Genomic DNA, 18,470 nt, shown 5'->3' on the forward strand with positions numbered 1-18,470 from the left:
ATAAGGCAGTTGGAAACTACTGACTCTCTTGAACAAATCCACAAGGGCCTGTGACGAGGATTCGGCCTCAGGTCGATTAAGGCAGCATCTGGGATGCTCTCGGACGCAGGTTCGAATACTGACTCTCATGTCACCTGCTAACTTGTTCCGTGTACCATTCTGCAAAAGTGACATAACCAATGTTTTTAGGGTTGGGCCATGGGGTTAGTATCTATCAAATACTGTACTAATAGTTATTTTGAATGGTAATTTTCTAAAAGGTTTGTTCTAGATTTTACCATCATAATGGGTGTAATTGGCATCAAGGATGGCACACCCTGTATATTCAGTTCATAATGGGATAGCCACATCAGGATGAAGTGTTTACAGCATATAGCTAACTACATGCTTAACTAAATTTCTTCACATTTGATATACAGTATAGAATTCTTAGGATCCTATCCATTCATTATCATTATCCCATTTTGCAATTTCATGTGGTGGAGAGACATTAGTCTAGAGAAAATAGGTGAGTTACATAGTGAAAGATAATGCTGGTCTTTTGAAGTACAGGAATTTACAAAAAAATTGAAAAATTATAGGTATTAAAAAATAATGAAATAATAAAATATTCTTTGCACATTGATAATACCTGAATATATTATATAGCATCTCAACTGCCACACTGTAGCAATCCTCCACAGCAGCACCTCATTGCTATATAGAATATGGTGTACAGTGCCCCTAATGAAATGTCTTAATACTACATATTCAAATACTGTACATTAAATCCTTCCCTACAAATTGCTTCCACCAAGCCTTGTCCCATACCATATTACATGAGTTATTCATATTTACTTCCTGGTTCCTCTCTCCCTCACCATGTCCACACACTTTTCTCCAGTGCGCTAGCCTCCAATTTCTCGAATCTGGGACTTTCACCAGTCTACTATCATGCATCCCCTCAACATGCCCAAACCACCGTGATACATATTTTTTTTATCTTGTAGTTTGTTGACTTTCGATTTCATATACGTCCATGACACTCATTACTTTCTCAGTCTTCTCTCCAAATGTCATCATATATCTCATATTATCCACTTTTACTGCTCTAATGCTTGATTTATCACAGTCATACTTCCCCTTCATGCAGCCACTTTCTTAACATGACTGATCATACTCTCAAACTTTCATTGCATTAATTCCTCTCAGATATTTCTCACCAGGTATAGTATTTAAACTGGTCCACCACTTCAAGCACTTCAGTCACATTAACGTATACTCATTTAACAGCCCCCGTGGTGTAGTGGTTAAGACGCTCGCCTGGCGTTTCGCGAGTACTTTGTCCTGGGTTTATATCCTGGTCGGGGAGGATTTACTGGGCGCAAATCCTTAACTGTAGCCTCTGTTTAACTCGACTGCAAAATGAGTACTGTACTTGGTTGTTAAACGATTTTTCGCGGGGTCGTATTCCAGGAAACATAGGATTAAGGACCTGCCACTAGTAAGCTACGCGTACTAGTGGCTGTATAGGAATGTAAGAACACTTGTATATATAAATAAATACAAAATAAAAACAGAGTATTGAAAAGATGGGGACACCACAAGCGTAGCTCTTATCGTGTAACTACTTAAGTAATTACATACTTGAGGATACTTATCTCAACAAGCACATACTGTAGTCAGTTAAACTTGTTTGTACAATTTTATAAAGCTTTCAGTCTGCAACCAAGTAAGTGTTAAGAGCTTTCCTGCTGATTGTGATATTCTTATATTGTAGGAACATTGCCTGTTTTCAAAACAATGTTGTAATTTTTGCAGTCATTGACAACTCTTCCTATGTTGCCAACATAAACATATTTTGATGACTGGGTATGAACCAGCAGACTTTATAGTGGCATGTCTGTTCTGTAGCATAAGAATTTACAACACAAAGTTGACACTATTAATAACATACAGTGCATAATCTCCTGTGGTGATACCATATTATGCTAACAGTTTTCCATGTTTTGTTCCGATACCATAGTATGCTAACAGTTTTTCATGTTTTGTTCCTTGTTATAATTATGCTGAAGTGATAACACTTTGTAGTGTACAGGAAAATACTACATTTATAATAGGTGACTTGAACAGACTTTTCAAACCAAAATGTATATACCAATACTGTATACAAAGTCTGTTATTTTTGGAAGAATTTTTGTTAGAATACAAACAGTGAATACAAAACTCATGAGTTTGATAACCTTGTTGAACTATATATCTATTCAAGCTTCTTTTCAAGTGCCAGAGTTGCAAGTTGCTAAGTCTAATTTTACACCATGCAGGAAGAATCTTAACCCTTTTGCTGCTAGAAGCAATCATGGTTGTACAGAAGGAAATTGACCCAGTGGTTCTGTGTGGGATTTCATTCAGGTGCCTAAAGAAAGCTTCTTTGTTTGCTTAGGTTTTCTGACCTTCAAAACTGGTGCTCAAACCCAGTAAATGCACTTCGTAAGTATTTGAACAGTGACACAATGGTGTTTTGACTCTGTACTCCAGTACATTGGGGTTTTAAATGAATGAATGCCTATGAGGTTAAAGTGATTCAAGCATCATGGAAAAATTTCAGAGGTCATTGCTGAACTTGTTAACACTTTCGCGCTCTCGGCGCTCAAAAAAAATCAATACCCCAGATGCTTTCGGCACTTCGCGCGCCTACGCGGTAAGACCGAAAAAGTGTACACTCTTTTGACTGTCCTGACAATAATTGAAGGCGCACGTATTTAAATTTGGTATCGCTGTGTTCGCAATGAAATTGTCTATAAGAGCATACCTATAAAATGCCGCCCAAGCATAAGGAGTATCAACACCAAATAAAAAACTATGCAGATCACTCGCCGAGAGCGCCAAACAGCAACAAAATGTTTCCACTCTCTTAATGGTTGCGAAGCCTACAGTTGTCCTACATCGCTAATTTTGGTATCATTGGAATCACAATAAAATTCTCTACACGGACATATGCATATGAATGTTTAATATAGGTAATTGCCCACCCGCAAGAGTGTGTGAAGTGGAGAGTAGTTAGCCGCGAGCGCACTGGCAAAAACACAGGGGGGGAAATCATGCTTGGAAAGTTTATACATTTATACGTTTCCTGACCCTACTTTTCTATGTACGTATTTCTTTTTTATACCATTGTGTTCGCAATAAAATTTTCTATAAGATGAAATGTATAACATTTGTACAAAGCATGTGTAAGAGAAGCGCCAAATATAGAACCACGTCGCTCAGTATGCGTTTGCGGCAGAAACGAACGCATTGTTTTCGTTCGTTTGATGTTTGTCATGTTTGTACTTGTTGAAACATTTTATAATTTGTATGACAGTGATCGCAGTAAAATTCCCTACACAGACATATACATAACACATACAAATATTTCCCACGTGTTGGATATATCAACGGCTAAAGGGAACCCACTGCCACACGGCCGCCACACCCAGAGCCACACCCGCCACACCCCCAAACATACTTTGTGTTTTTTTTTTTTACTCATAGAAGTTTATGTGATATAATATTCATTCTGGTACCAAAAAATTCGCAAATAAATTCTCTACAAAACGTATATAATATAACTTCTTATAGATGATAAAAAATTCCAAATAGGTGTACTTACCCTGTCTATGTTGATTGAAGATCAACAGTTGAGCATTTTTTCTTCACTCCATCTTCAGGCTTCTGATCCTGAAGTTGCTCATCTGATGTTTCTTAGGTGGAGTGAAGCTGTTGCCGGTGATTATTTTTTCTCCACCCAAAATATCTTTCTTCGGTGGTACCTTGTGTAGCAAGGCGCAGCGCACAGTGCCACATCACAAGTTTTACATCCATATATCACGTCCCTCCTTTTGCCAGACTTGAAACAAACACGGCATCTTCTTTTTTTAGCCAAGTGCACGAGTTCATGCGTCAACTTGTAGTTGAGACGTTGTTCTGAATATATAATTCTTTTATTTCTTGGATGCACTGGAGGAATATTGTCTTCTACAGGAACCACCAAACTTGTAGTAGAATCTTCTATGAAATCAGAAACATCAAGTGGTTCTATGTCCTCAATGTCCATTTCAGAATTTGTGGTTGATGAGTGGGCTTGAGGTGTTGAGGTGAACAGAGGACGCCTCGCACCAGATGGCCCGGGTGTTGAAACTGCCACGTCAGCAGGAGGAGCTGCGCTGGCATCTATGTCGGGAACATGTGGTATGCTTGTTGTTGTTGGCCATTCCTTGCTGTTCCACGCCAATAAGGCTGAGTCATAAGGCTAAGGCCAATCTCAGAGTATCCCCATCCATTTCGGTTAAAAAATGGAATTTATAGAAATATTTTTTCGATGGACGAGAAAAGTAGGCTGTTATGCGGAATCGTAAGAAAAAACGGCGACGAGTTATCTCTAATCTAAAGCGCGAGTGTTAAAAAATGTGAAAAAAGGAAAAATAACTACAGTAGATGGATGATATTCAGTAAAAAGAGCTTTAACAACTAAGCTCTTCCTCAAGAGGATTTGAGATAAACCATATGATCATTAAATTTAGCTACCCAGGAAATCAGATTAGTCAAAAGAAACTTATGAAAGAAAACAGGTCTCAAATATGAACAAAAGATAGCTCTTTTTATGCTTATACAGTACAGTGGAAACTCAGTCCATGAATTTAATCTGTTCCAAGAGACGGTTTGTACACCGAAACAAATTTTCCCATAAGAAATAATGTAAATTGAATTAATTCATTCCACACACCCAAGTCTCGCTTCATGCAGATCGCCGTTCAATCCAAAACCATCCAAGTGGTTGGGCACCATCCCTTCCCCCCTATCCCATCCCAAATCCTTGACCAGACCCCTTCCCAGTGCTATATAGGCGTAATGGCGTGGCGCTTTTCCCTGACACTTGCCTCCCTCCACACACCCAAAAATATTAACTTAAAAATAAATTTTATACAGAATACAATACTACAGTACTCATTTTTTTTTTACTATACCTTACCTTTATTGAGGATTCTTGTTGGCGTATGGAAGATGGTGAGGGTGGGGGGGGGAGGTGTTAGTGTTTGTAAGGGGAGTCCTCTTCCTTTATAACATCAGGCAGTGATGCCATTTCTGGGGTACACTCTCTCTTTTATGTTTTGCAGGCATACCACTAGGACCTGGTTGTGGCTCACTGCTTGCTTGTCTTACTAAGAACAGAATTTTTCTATAGATACTTTTTTTTTTCCCCTACATTTTAACACTTGTCTGTAGTGAGACATCACATAGTCATTAAAAAGGTTAATGCAACGGCCTGCTGCAGCTTTATCTGGGTGAGACTTTTCAGCAAAACTTTGAAGCTCTTCCCATACTGCACACATTTTCTTAATTAATGAGGAAGGGACATCCTCTACTGCCTCCTCCTCCCCTGATGAAATTCCCTTAGCTGTCTCTTGTTGCTGCTCCTTGTGAAGGGGTAGGAGTTCTTTGGTGATATATAATAAGAACTTTTATGTTCAGAAAAAAAAACAGAAAAAAATGAAATTCTTCACAAAGAATTCAAGTACGGCCATCACTAGGCAGGAGTCACTGGTAAACCGAGCATGCCTCGCCCCGCAGCCAGGAGAACCCACTCGCCTGACCCATACAAGTACTGTATCAACAAACGACTCGTACTCCAGTGCAAACTTCGTACACCGAAAAAATCTTACTCTGGGGCATTCATAGATTGAAGTTCCACTGTATAAGGAGTAAAACTAGGACAAAAGAATATGTTGGGCCCGAGACGAAGGGGGGCTCTACATTGGGCGCAAAGTTGAGACCAAGTTATAACTGATAATACCAAGGTACCCAACACTGAATGAATCTATCGGTTTTCACACTAGAAAGTTTAATCATCCCAATATCCAGACAAAGATTTGAAGCAAAAGAGAATGAGTTAATGATTATCACCCATTACAAGTGAAATAATCAGGCAGAGCATTGACAAATTAAAGGAATCTAAAGCTCTAGGTGTGACTGGGATTCAATCCAAAATCATAAAACAACTGACTGATGAACTATGTTTTACCACTGAAACTGCAATTCAGAAAATTTCTGGACCAAAAAAACAAGTCCCCCATAGATTACAATAGGCAGAAAAAGTTCAGCAGACAACTACCAAACAATCAGCCTAACCTCACATCATTACAACATGGTTTTTTAACAAAATAAATCATGTGTAACTAACCAGCTCACATTTTTATGAATGGTAACCAGCTACTCAAAGAATTCCCAAGAAATGTTGTGAAGAAATGTAGTACATGAACTTCTCCAAAGCTTTGGATAAGGTACCACAGGTAAGACTGGTACAGACTTTGCAAGCACATGGAATACACAGCAAAATACAAAATATAACAATGGATGGAACTATGGTTAAACAAAGAAAGCACATTAAATGGAAATGAATCTGGTGGGAAAAATATTGAGTGGAGAACTACAAGGCTCCATCTTGGGGACATCCCTTTTTGTTGTATGTAGTAGGCATCGATCTGTCTCAGCAGGAGACTGTGGAGTTGCTGTCTAACAACCTCACCAGGGTGCAAAGCCAGGGGTAGGTTGATATGGAGGAGAAGCTGTTACCCAAGCAGCATGTCCCCTCTCTCCACGGCACCAAAAGTCTCCAATGGAAAGGCAAATGCCAATACGATTGGTTACAGTGCTGTTGCAGGAACTGTGAGCTCCGGAGTTGACCTTGAAGTTGGTGAAAGAAGGCACAGGGACTCCAAACCTGGTGACTGCCGTGGTTGGGACCGGAGAAGCTGGATGACCCCAAGATGGAGCCTTGCAGTTTTTATGTACATCAGCATATATACATTATATACATCAAATGAGAATACAGTACTGTATTACAAACCTTATCAAATTTGCAGACAACACAAATATCTATGGTAAAGTGAAAAGTAAAAACAATACTGAGACCTTGCAAAGTGATCTGCTGTACTTTTAACTCTATAAATGGTCAGAAGACCTGCAAATGTTTTTCAGTATTGAATATATTGCATTAAATATGACTATACAAAGCATAACTGTCATGTCAACAACATGATCTTGCAGAAGATTACCTTACCTTCTGGGTGGACAGCACTTCGGATTCGGAGTTCTGAGGTTCTGGGTTCGATCCCCAGTGGAGGCGGAGACAAATGGGCAAAATGTTTCTTTCACCCTGATGCCCCTGTTACCTATCAGTAGATAGGTACTTGGGAGTTAGCTGCTACGGTCTGCTTCCTGGGGATGTGTAATAAAAAGGAGGCCTGGTCGAGGATCGGGCCGCGGGGAAGCTAACCCTCAAAATCATCTCGAGATAACCTCAAGATACCTTACCTTGCGATGATTCCAGGGCTCAACATCCCTGCAGCCCAGTCCCTGGCTGCAGCAGACTTGTATAAAAATGGTACTTTACATATTTTCTTATGTGTTACAGAGGATGGGCTAGAGGAGCTTGCTGAAGACTTAAATAGTAGTAAGATCATGTATGCTGTTGTCAAAGTCATTGATACCAACACCACCAGACCAAAAATTGTCCTCATAAATTGGGTATGTATATTATTGTAATCTTTTTTTCAAGTGATGGTAGACGAGAGCTCCAGACATTTATATGAATGAGGTCAAGTAAGAAAATTCAGGAATCTGGGAACTCTTTAATTTTAGCTACAAGATTGCAGATGATGTGAATATTCCTTTACAAATTGAAATTCATAATAATAATGCTGGTGAACTGCTAGGTAAGCTACCATTCTATATGCAGAAAGAGGAAAAACCTTCACACTCCTCCATTAGGGGAAATGATCATGTTTTATTGACAGTTGCATGTGTAGTTTTATCCTTGTCCTAAGCTCTAGTTGCAGAAGATTTCAAGAAAAGTTCTCTCTTTGTCATCATTTGGCCTTGTTCTCTCTCTCTCTCTTCCTTGACTTCCACGGCTTTGCTCAAGTTGTTTTGTCTCTTCTTTGTGATGTGATGTTGGACTTCTTTATGGCTTGTCTTGCCTGCAGGTAAGCTGTGCTGGTTCAGGCTTTTAGTAAACAAATAGTCCCAGTTGTATTCCTTCCAGCTTACCATCTTAGGCTGGATGGTAGTTACAGTTTCGCTTTATGCAGGTCGATCCCCAACCATCCAAGTAGTTGGGGCACCATTCCTTTCCCTCGTCCCATTCCAAATCCTTATCCCGAGTCCTTCCAAGTACTATATAGTCGTAATGGCTTGGTGCTTTCTCATCATATTTCACTTCCCCTACAGCACCTCCAGTGATTGTGGGGTTGTGTTCCTCCCACTTCCAAAGTCTGAGTTGTGCCAGCTTGCCTTTCATGTGTGCATGGCAATTTGGAAGTTCTAGATGTCTGATCTTTGAGCATCTTGTAGGCTACCTAAACTTCACCTGGGCTAGGCATGGTTGGAGGCCTTGTACTGCATTTTTCTGTTGGGTACTCATCATTGGTTCCTGAATTCCTTGATGGCCTTCAGTTCAAAACTGTAAGCTTTCACTAACTACATTTTGTGGCGAGGCTTCTAAAGGTGGTTAGGGTCAATGGGATTCATTTAATTTTAATCTTTTTGAGATCAGTTCATATATTGTACTAACAGTTATTATAATTTGAAATTGTTTGTTACTTTTATGTTTTGTCTTTTGCTCTTTTATCAAGTTGACCTCGATTATAACTTTTCGCCAAAGAGCGCTATCTCCTGTATATAGGGAGAGAAGTTCATATTAGCTGAATGATGTGAACCATATGTATGATCTCATTTAGTATGGCACCAAATAAATGATCTGTAAATAGATTAACTTTCATTACAGCCCAGGACTTGAGCATTTGCACATGTAACTTTGGTTCCGTTCATCAGCATATTAATAATAGGAATACTGAATTTGCAGAATAGCATTCAGTTAACACCTTTTTTATTTGTAATAAAAAATTCAAGGCACTTGATCCACAGAGTGATTGTTTGTTTAAACCCACTTGACTTGTATTATTGGATCATGCTGTACCGCATATCCAACTTTAAATATCTTTATGATAGTGGGTTTAATGGTAAAACTTTCACGAGCTGGCAATACATTTGAGGTGACATTCAAACAAAGGCAAATTATCCTTTTGTTGTTGTTCGTACAATTGAGATGGTAAATATTTTGTGTGAATCAATCGGTGTTAAAGTAGATAGTATGTGAGCAGGCATGCCATGGAAGCAAGAGTTTCTGCACACCCTGAGAAAAATGTTTTCTTGTGCATGAGAGATAACAAGATACAAAAATGTTAATTAGGTGTAGATAGATGGCAGTGACAATTTACTTTTAAACAATGTTCATATGAACACTAAATCTTTATTCCCCTTCTCTCAAGCTTTCTTTTTCTTTCTCTATTTTCTCTGTTTTCTTTATTGATATTTTTAATTTAAAACTAGGGCTCATTACGAATGGTGCTGATATTCCTAATGAAAGTGCAAGCTAAGAACTGATATCCTACATTGCCTCATCTGAAGCCTAACTTTAGAAAACTCATTTATATTGAGGAGCTTATCAGTTTCCATTAGGAAGGCAGACAGGACAGGAGAAATACGGTAATATTAGTTATAATTACCTTTTAGTTCATAAATATTACAGCATTCTCTTATCTCTCACAATCTCCTTTGCACTTACAGCAAGGTGAAGGGGCCCCAACTATACGCAAGGGTACTTGTGCTCGACATCTCCATGACATACACAAGCTGCTCAGAGGCGTGCATGTTACGGTTAATGCCCGAACAGAAGAGGAAGTGGAACCTGAAGTTATTATGGCTGCAGTTCTTAAGGGATCGGCTACAACTTATAACTTCAATGAACGATCAGAGATCAATGATAAAACGGTTCCAGTAGTATGTCTTACCCATATCAGTTACTTTTTGTTAGAACGTTGGTTGACTTTAAGACAAAATTATATCTTTTTGCCATTGGTAGACTTATGATAAGACTTTAGTCTTCAAACAGGTTATTTGTGGGCCTTGTACATTTCATGTCCCAAGTTTTTGTTTATCATTATGGTAAATGTGCTAGCCGAGTGCAGGCATTTTTACCATAATGCACCAGAGGTAATCTGTGATTACCTCCTGTGCTCATATCACCATGAGATTTTTGTTTACGTTCGTTAAATCAACTACAGTATTTCTTGTTATGTGACCCCGTGATATAGGGCTTTAATTGGCCAAGATGATTAAGCATTAAAACTCTATAGCGTCCACACTGTTGGATAATACAAAAGCACAGAAAACCAGGAATCCTCGAAAATACTTAAATAACATACTAAAACTTAGAAAGATTTGCCATGAATTATTATTCATTGGGGTGAGGTACACACAGTTTTGTGAAGGATGCAGTCCTTAAAAGTTTCAAACTAATAAAATATTAAAAAAGTAGAAATCTTAAACATTATTATTCTAATAATACTAGATAAAATCTATGACTAAAAAGAAATAAGATGATTTACGGAACTAGTGAAATGTATTTTTGTCAACATTGGCTATTCTTCACCCTCAGATTGGGTGGATGGGTGTAAATGAATTTGATGAATATTACAAGGTTTTATTTAAAAGAAAAAAACTTTAAAATGTATCGAGCATAGTTTCCTTCGCTAAAACAATTTTGAAAGCATTTTCGATAGATAAAACAGATGACTTGTCACATCATTTTTCCAATTTATGCTCGAGTCAGGCATAACTGGCCGGCCCCCCACAGTGTTCAAGAGAGAACTTGACAAACATCTCTAAAGGATACCTGATCAACCAGGCTGTGACTCATACATCAGGCTGTGAGCAGCCGCGTCCAACAGCCTTGTTGACCAGTCCAGCAACGAGGAGGCCTGGTCGACGACCGGGCTGCTGGGTCGCTGAGCCCCAGAATCACCTCAAGGTAACCTCAAGGTTGAGTCAGTGGAGAGCCTTCATTGAATATTTCTTGCATTCCAACCTAAAGTAGTTGACTAAACTTGACTGTTAATGCAGGGAGTGACCAAGGTCTTTCACTACCACATTGTGATATCGTTCTTAAAGGAAACAAAAATTTGTCTGTCTTTTTTCTTACATTATTTATAGTTTTATATAAGTTTAAATGCAGTGGGTGAGCAAGTTTTAGTTCCAGATATTCTTAGTGAGTTACCATTTGCCTCTAAATATAAGAACCTTGTGTATGCATTTACAGTATTTGCAGTAATGGAAGTGTGTGTGTGCAGGTTTGCATGTGTGTGGTATCACTGTTCGTGTATATGTAGATAGCCTTATAAAGTTTTTAGAAAGAGATGCCTAAAGGATTTTCTGTCGTGGGTACCATGAATCTAAACTGAAAAATTTATGGAGGGAAGAATTTATGAATTAATGTATAATTAGAAGGCTAGTAGATAGATTTATAAATAAATCTAAAGATATACTTGTAGATAATATGTAAATGGTTTTGTCGCGATGAAAAGTGACGGGAAATTATTATTGAAAGGTGCTTACGTATAAGTATTATAAAATGTATATTTTTTCAGCATTGCTATTATTTTATCATAAATATAGGTCAAAACGTTTACTTTCAGAAAGGCTTAGTAGAGACTTTCAAGAAGGGTGAAGCCACTGGGGCTGTGGTAAAACAGCATGTGATGTGTGCAAATTGTTTTTTCTGCATTCTTGCATTCTGGAACAACTCTTCCTCTAATGTGCTAATCAGCATTGAGCCTTGCATTGGATTGTTGGATATGAGTGATGTTTTGACACAGTTCCCCTTCCCCCCTTAAAAAAATAACAATAATACATAGTAGACACGGTTGTGTCACATTGCTTACCTGAGTAGAGATTTTTTTAATTTGATAAATTTGGCTCTATTTTATGAAGGTTGTTTCAAACGTGCAGCTAATTATTTATTATTTGTTCCTGTTTCTTTTCCATAATCTTTCATCACTGATTTACTTCAAAATAATTTCAACAAATTACATATACCTGTCATCATCTATTTTCATAGCTAGTGCAGTAAACCTTTGCTTTTTCTGGGGGAAGCCACGTCGGCTCCCGGAGTTTACTAGGCTGATATGCTAATGTCAGACTTTGGCATCAGTCATGTGTATGGAGTTCTGTGGGCCTACAGGGGACCACGAGCCAGAACCTGGCCCTCCTCAGAGGCATGGGGAGCAATGGCCTATAGAAACCCCCGTGTGGTTGGAAGCATTCTATGTCTGCCATCCATCGGGTCAGGCACTCAGAAAGGTAATCATCCCAAAACAAACCCCTATTATGATGAAATTATTGCTACCTAAAGTTGACCAAGTGGATAGAACTCCCCTAAAAGAAACGAGCAAACAATCATGACGTCACACGTCGCCGCACCGCTGTCTGTGCAGCTTTACCCTTCCCAGGAGGGAGGAGCCCCAGACCCCTCACGCCGGCTATCCACCTATCAGTTCTAAGGCTGGATGTCAAAACACACGAAAAAAAATGCCAACCGGGGGAGGAAGGGATGCTGGGGAGCCTTCTGGGTCTCACCCAGAAAATGGCGTTTCATTACATTTAATGCTGGTTTTCTGGGGGGGAGCCCCTTCGGCTCCCCGGAGCTAACTACCCACAGTGGAAAAACTTAGGGACTTACCCGGGAGGCAGTCGTTGCTCACTCCACAACGTGAAGTCGAGACAACTGGCTGCAACCGCCGACCCAAAACGACACAGGCCCGATGAGGCCCCAGGACATGCACAAGGTAATGACCAGTCAGGACCCTGTTCGAACCTCCAAAAGTTGCGTGCCCGAATGTCAGTCAAAGACATGGTACCAAAGATGGCAGCAAGAGCAGCGAACTTACGAACGTTATGGGTACGGGGATAGACCGCAGGCTGGCTAGCCTGAAGAACACTGCGGACGACCTGGGAGACTCGCACACTATTGAACAGGGAAGAAGGGAAAACCAGATCAACCCAAAGTGCGTCCCCGGACACAGAAGCCGTGGCGCGTAAAAACGGCAAAAAGCCTGCCACCGGACACAAAACATGATGCACCCCCCGGCCCAACCAACCAAGCATCAACAACTCAGGGTACCCCTCCGGAAAGCAGCAGTCTCATTCTTCGCCAGAAAAGGAAGAAAACGGCTGCAGATGAACAAAACCAACACGAAGATCGAAAGAGCAAAAACCCCTGCGCCGGAGGAGAGCATGAAGCTCCCCAACCCGACCCCCAGAGGCCAATGCCAACAGAAAAGGAGCCTTGGAGAACAAACCTGAACCGAAGGGGCCACAACAAACCGGAGAAGAAAGAAAAGAGCCCTCTGTCCAATGACAAGGATGGCTCAGGTGGTGCAAGAACACGCCGGAGGTGAAACAATGCACGAGACAGCTTGCAAAACAGCGCAGAAGTAACATCAATACCGAAAGCAAGCTGAAGCGACTCCGCCAGCGCTGCACGATACGAGGCGACAGTATGGGGCAAGATGATGGCCCCTAAACCTCCACAAGAGAAGGACAAAACCACACCAACGAACGCAGCTACTGAAGGAGGGATAGAAGGAAAAGGAAGGACGGCCAAAAATCCCACACTGCCGCCAAGAAGAAGCATGCAGGTGGGACACCAACGAAGCCTCCCGACCACCAATAGAAGGTGAAAGACTCGAGGCAGAACCAAACCGGCCCCGCCATGTGCCAATCGAGCCTAGGAAGAGGCGAAGCTGTGGGAAGATCTCGGGTGCGACTACGGAGCCAGCAGAGCCTGAAACTCAAGCCGACAAAGGAGGAGATGGAACGTCCGCTGTACAGAAAAACATCCCAACGCCCGCGATTCCTGCCAGGAGGTTGGAGACGACAATCCCGATGCGTGAGTCTAAAGAAGGGAAACCACTGAGACCGTGAAAATGCCAACAGGCCGGGTAAGCCAGAAAACCAGGAACCCAACCTGGCAATCGGAGAGCCAAAAGGCACAAACAAAACACACAACCATGTGTAAGATAAAATGAGAAAACTGAAAAACACTATTAAAAACCAGAAGAAAGGCTCCAGCACCAACGGCAAGGGACAAGAAGTGTAGAAGGAAGATGAGGAACGAAGAAGACAAGTAGCAAAACGGGAATGAAAGGGACACGATCAACAACAACACAGAGCCGCTGGTCATGTCCCAACAAGCCATGCCAACACAGTTGTGTGACATGTCCCAAGATAAAAAGGAAAAAAGGAGCAAAGGTATGCCACCAGACCAGTACCCGAACCAAGGAGTACGTAACTACGAGGAGATGATCACAACATTTATGATTCCCAAAGGAAGGGATAAGGTAGAGAAAGGCCGGACCCAGGGGCACACGCACCAGGGGACACCGGTGGAACGAAAGCCCAAACGAGCCAGACGTGGGAAAGAAGTATTGCAGTGTCAGAGTAATAGACAAGCGGAACGCATGAGGAAGCGATGTGGTGGAGGATGACACCACACACAGCGTCAAGCGCAGATATGATAGAGCCCAGCAGGCCCCAGGAACCTGCACGTGTGCGAATGACAGGTGAGAAATGGGACCAAAAAGCCAGAGCTCAACTCCCGCAAACACAACTAGGTAAGTACTGTACAGAGAATCCAATGTATATGGAAGGGCTAAGCCAGGCACTGCAAGACGTGCAAGGAAAGAGTGACCCTAGATAAGACTACGAAAAAAGGGGCAATGACCCCCTTTGCAACCATTAACCCAGAAGAACAAGTAAGGCCTCAGGAAGCACGGAAGGGCCAAACAAAAATCCCCAACCAATCCCCAACACGCATCCACAGCATGAAAACTGCAAAAAAACGTCACCTCAAAACATCCAGACAGGAACACTTATCCTATAACATATACCTTCACCATTGTACCTCATAACCTGGTGGAGGTAGGGGCCCCTATCTGGACTCAAGCATGGACTTTACATGCATAAGAGTGGGACTGGATGGTATAAATAGGAGCTGCCTTGTATGGCCCAATAGGCCTGCTGCAGTCACCTGTGTTCTGATGTTCTTATATACGTATCCCAAAACCACGAACCAGCAGCCTGGTTGAAAGAGATGCCAGACCGCATAAACTCGCCTGCAAAACGTAGGCACAAACGTGTCATGATAACGTAGCAGAGAAGATTCTGGGAGCACTGCCAGTGGAAGAAGGCAGAGCCGCACATGCAGGAGAAGAGTAGGGTAGAGGCGAAGGAGGAGCTCCACACCCATACGCAGGGAAAACCCAGCGTCCTCCCCATAGCAGCAATCCAGAACACCCCCAGGAGCTACGGGGCACGGACTGGAGAATTGAGAAGAGTGAGAAGCGAAGCACCCGAGAGAAAAGGGACGCAAAACCCCAGCACACGTTCACACCACCCATATCAAAACAACCACGGCGCATGCGCAGCAGGGATGCTAGATGTGGGTCGCCAAAATTCGCTAGCTGAAGAAGAAACCACGAATGTAACTAGAAAAATAGACAAAATAGTGTTGTTAACGACTGAATCCCATATGAGAGTACAGGGGTACCTCGGTTTAAGAGTTTAATCCATTCCTGGAGATGGCTCGTAACCCAAAAACTCATAAACTGAAGCTAATTTCCCCATAAGAAATAATGGGAAATGAATTAATCCATTCCTGATTACCCAAAAACCTCACTTCAAACTAAATTTTATACCTAATTCATATAAATCTACACTATAAAAGTATGTTCAAGTTATTACTTACCCTTACTGAATACTGCTGTTGGCATATGGAAGATGGTGAGGAGGGGGGAGGAGGAGAGGTGTTACTGTTTGGGAGGGGAGTCCCCTTCCATTATAACATCAGGCAGTGAGGACCTCTCTAGGGTGCAATCTCTGGCACATTTTGCCTGCATACCATTACGTCCTGGTTGTGGCTCACTGCTCGATTTTCTCACAACAAAACAATCCATTGAAGATTGTTTTTCCCTTTTTTGCAAGATGTCTCTGTAGTGAGGCATCACATTGTCATTGAAAAGATTAATGCAACAGCCTACTACAGGTTTCTCTGGGGGGAGGCGTTTCAATAAAAGTTTGCATTTCTTCCCACATCTGACACCACTTCCTAATAGTTGGGGAAGGGACTTCTCTCTTCTGCCTCCTCCTCCTCCAGTGGAGAATTATCCTCAGCTGCCTCTTCTTGCTGCCCCTCTTGAAAGGCTTGGAGTTCTTTGTTGTGTTCTTCCACCAACTCCTCCACATCAGCACCATCCAATTCAAAGTACATTTTCTGGCCCAAAGTAACAATTTCCTCAACAATAGGCACTTCATTTACAGACTCAAACCCTTCAAAGTCTAGTTCTGGCACACATTCAGGCCACAATTTTCTCCAGCCAGAGATCAGGGTTCTTTGAGTCGCTTCTTGCCAGACTTTGTCAACGAGTTTTAAAGCACTACAAATGTTAAAATGGTGTTTCCAGAACACTTTGAGGGTGAGGTTTGTGGTTTCAGTCACTTCAAAACATTTCCAAAAAAGTACCCTTTCATAAAGTTTTTAAAATTCGCTATGATTTTCTGGTCCATAGGCTGAATTAGAGGAGTGGTGTTAGGAGGAAGGAACTTTACTGTGAAAAAATTACTGTATCTGTTCAACAATTCATCTTCCAAGCCTGGAGGATGAGCAGGAGCATTGTCGAGGAGAAGCAGGGCCTTGAGTGGCAAACTTTTCTCCTGCAGATATTTTTGTATAGCAGGACACACCACATCATTCACCCACTCTGTAAAAAATCCTAGTCACCCATGCCTTATTATTAGCCCTCCACATTACACACATTTGGTTTTTCTGCACTTTATACTGTTTGAAAACCCTTGGAATTTCAGAATGATACACAAGCAAGGGTTTAATTTTCACATCGCCACTTGCATTTCCACACAGCACAAGCGTTAACCTATCTTTCATAGGCTTGTGTCCGGGCAATGATTTTTCCTCCTTAGTAATGTATGTCCTCTTGGGCAATCTTTTCCAGAACAGTCCTGTCTCATCACAATTAAACACTTGTTGCAGTAGGTATCCCTCAGCCTCTACAAACTCTTTAAATTCTTCAATAAATCAGCCGCTGGTTTGCCTGAGCTGGCAGCCTCCCCATGCCTCACAACACTATGAATACCACTCCTTTTCTTTTTTAAATTTGTCAAACCATCCCGTTTGCCTTAAAGTCTATCGTATCTGCACTCGTTCCAGAGGTTTTCTTTACAAGGTGTTCATGCAATACCCTGGCTTTCTCACAAATGATGGCCTCTGAAACACTATCACCTGCTAACTCCTTGTTTCCAAATTAATAAAAACTTTTCCACTTCCTTAAGTATTTATGGTCTTTGTTTCGTGATTCTTGATACGTCTTATGCCACTTTAGCACTCAATGTTCTTTTTCTTGGCAAGTATAGTACATATCATTGACGTGGATTTGTTGTGCTACCTACAAAGTTCAACAACACATGCACCATTTTCATGCTTCCGAATGATCTCTTGTTTTTCCTCTATTGTCATCCTCATGTGATTTCTTGGCTTGAACCTTACCAGTGACTTTCTTGGGACCCATTGCGAGTACTGTATATATACAGTACAGTGGCACCTCGACTTACGATAATTTTGAGTTACAATGTAAATTTGATAGAAAAATGTGACTCGACATACGATGGTGTCATTGACTAACGATATTTGTTGGTACACGTTCGGGTCGACCAAGCACGTTGTTCCCGGTCATGCGGGCCGTCCTAGCCTAAGTTTACTACAGCTGCCCGCTTAGTGACGATCATGCCTATAAGAAATTCTGTTTTTGTGGTGATTTTTTGCTTTTTGAACATAAAAGTAATTATTATATATCACACCATGGGTCCCAAGAATGTCAGTGGTAAGGTTCAACATATGAAACCCTAAGGATCACTATAGAGCAAAACAAAGAGATCATTTGTAAATATGAAGATGGTGTGCATGTTGTTGAACTAGCTAGGCAGTACAACAAATCTCAGTCAATGGTATCCACCATATTGGCTAAGAAAAAGGACATTATAAGTGCTAAAGTAGCAAAAGGCTTATCAATAATCACGAAACATAGAACACAAACACTTGAGAAAGTTGAACAGTTGCTATTAATTTGGATAACTATGTATGTATGTAGTGTAGACTCTGATGTAGACTATGGGTAGAAATGCAAACTTTTGTTGGAACGACTCACCCAGAGCAAGTTGCAGTAGGCCGTTGCCTTAACCTATTCAATGACAGTGATGCATCACTATAGACAAATGTTAAAACGAAGGGAAAAACAAGTGTCTCTTGACAAATTTTTAGTGAGACAAACAAGCAGTGAACCACAACCAGGTCCTAGTGGTATGCAGGCAAAATGTAGGCGAGAGTATACCCTAGAGGAAACATCACTGCCTGATGTGATAATGGAAGGGGACTCCCCTTCCAAACAGTAACACCTCTCCTCCTCCCTCCTCATCACCATCTTCCATATGCCATCAAGGGTCCTCCATAAAGATAAGATAAACGTATGTACTGTATTGTAGTTAGA

At 41.2% G+C, this 18,470-nt stretch overlaps 1 protein-coding gene across 4 annotated transcripts in view; it reads left to right on the plus strand.

Moving 5' to 3' along the window:
- Positions 1 to 18,470, plus strand: part of LOC123745832 (Actin binding protein 1) — a 62,490-nt gene that overhangs the window by 11,613 nt on the left and 32,407 nt on the right. For 3 of the 4 annotated variants that reach the window (XM_069321809.1, XM_069321808.1, XM_069321811.1), the window contains exons 3-4: positions 7,433 to 7,545; positions 9,646 to 9,858. In XM_069321809.1, the coding sequence (XP_069177910.1) occupies positions 7,433 to 7,545; positions 9,646 to 9,858 (326 nt within the window). Of the gene's footprint in view, positions 1 to 7,432; positions 7,546 to 9,645; positions 9,859 to 11,552; positions 11,601 to 18,470 lie in introns of all 4 variants that reach the window. The other variant, XM_069321810.1, reaches the window with a different exon arrangement.

This window comes from Procambarus clarkii, chromosome 10 (genome assembly GCF_040958095.1).
Source record: "Procambarus clarkii isolate CNS0578487 chromosome 10, FALCON_Pclarkii_2.0, whole genome shotgun sequence".
Lineage (NCBI taxonomy): Eukaryota > Metazoa > Arthropoda > Malacostraca > Decapoda > Cambaridae > Procambarus > Procambarus clarkii.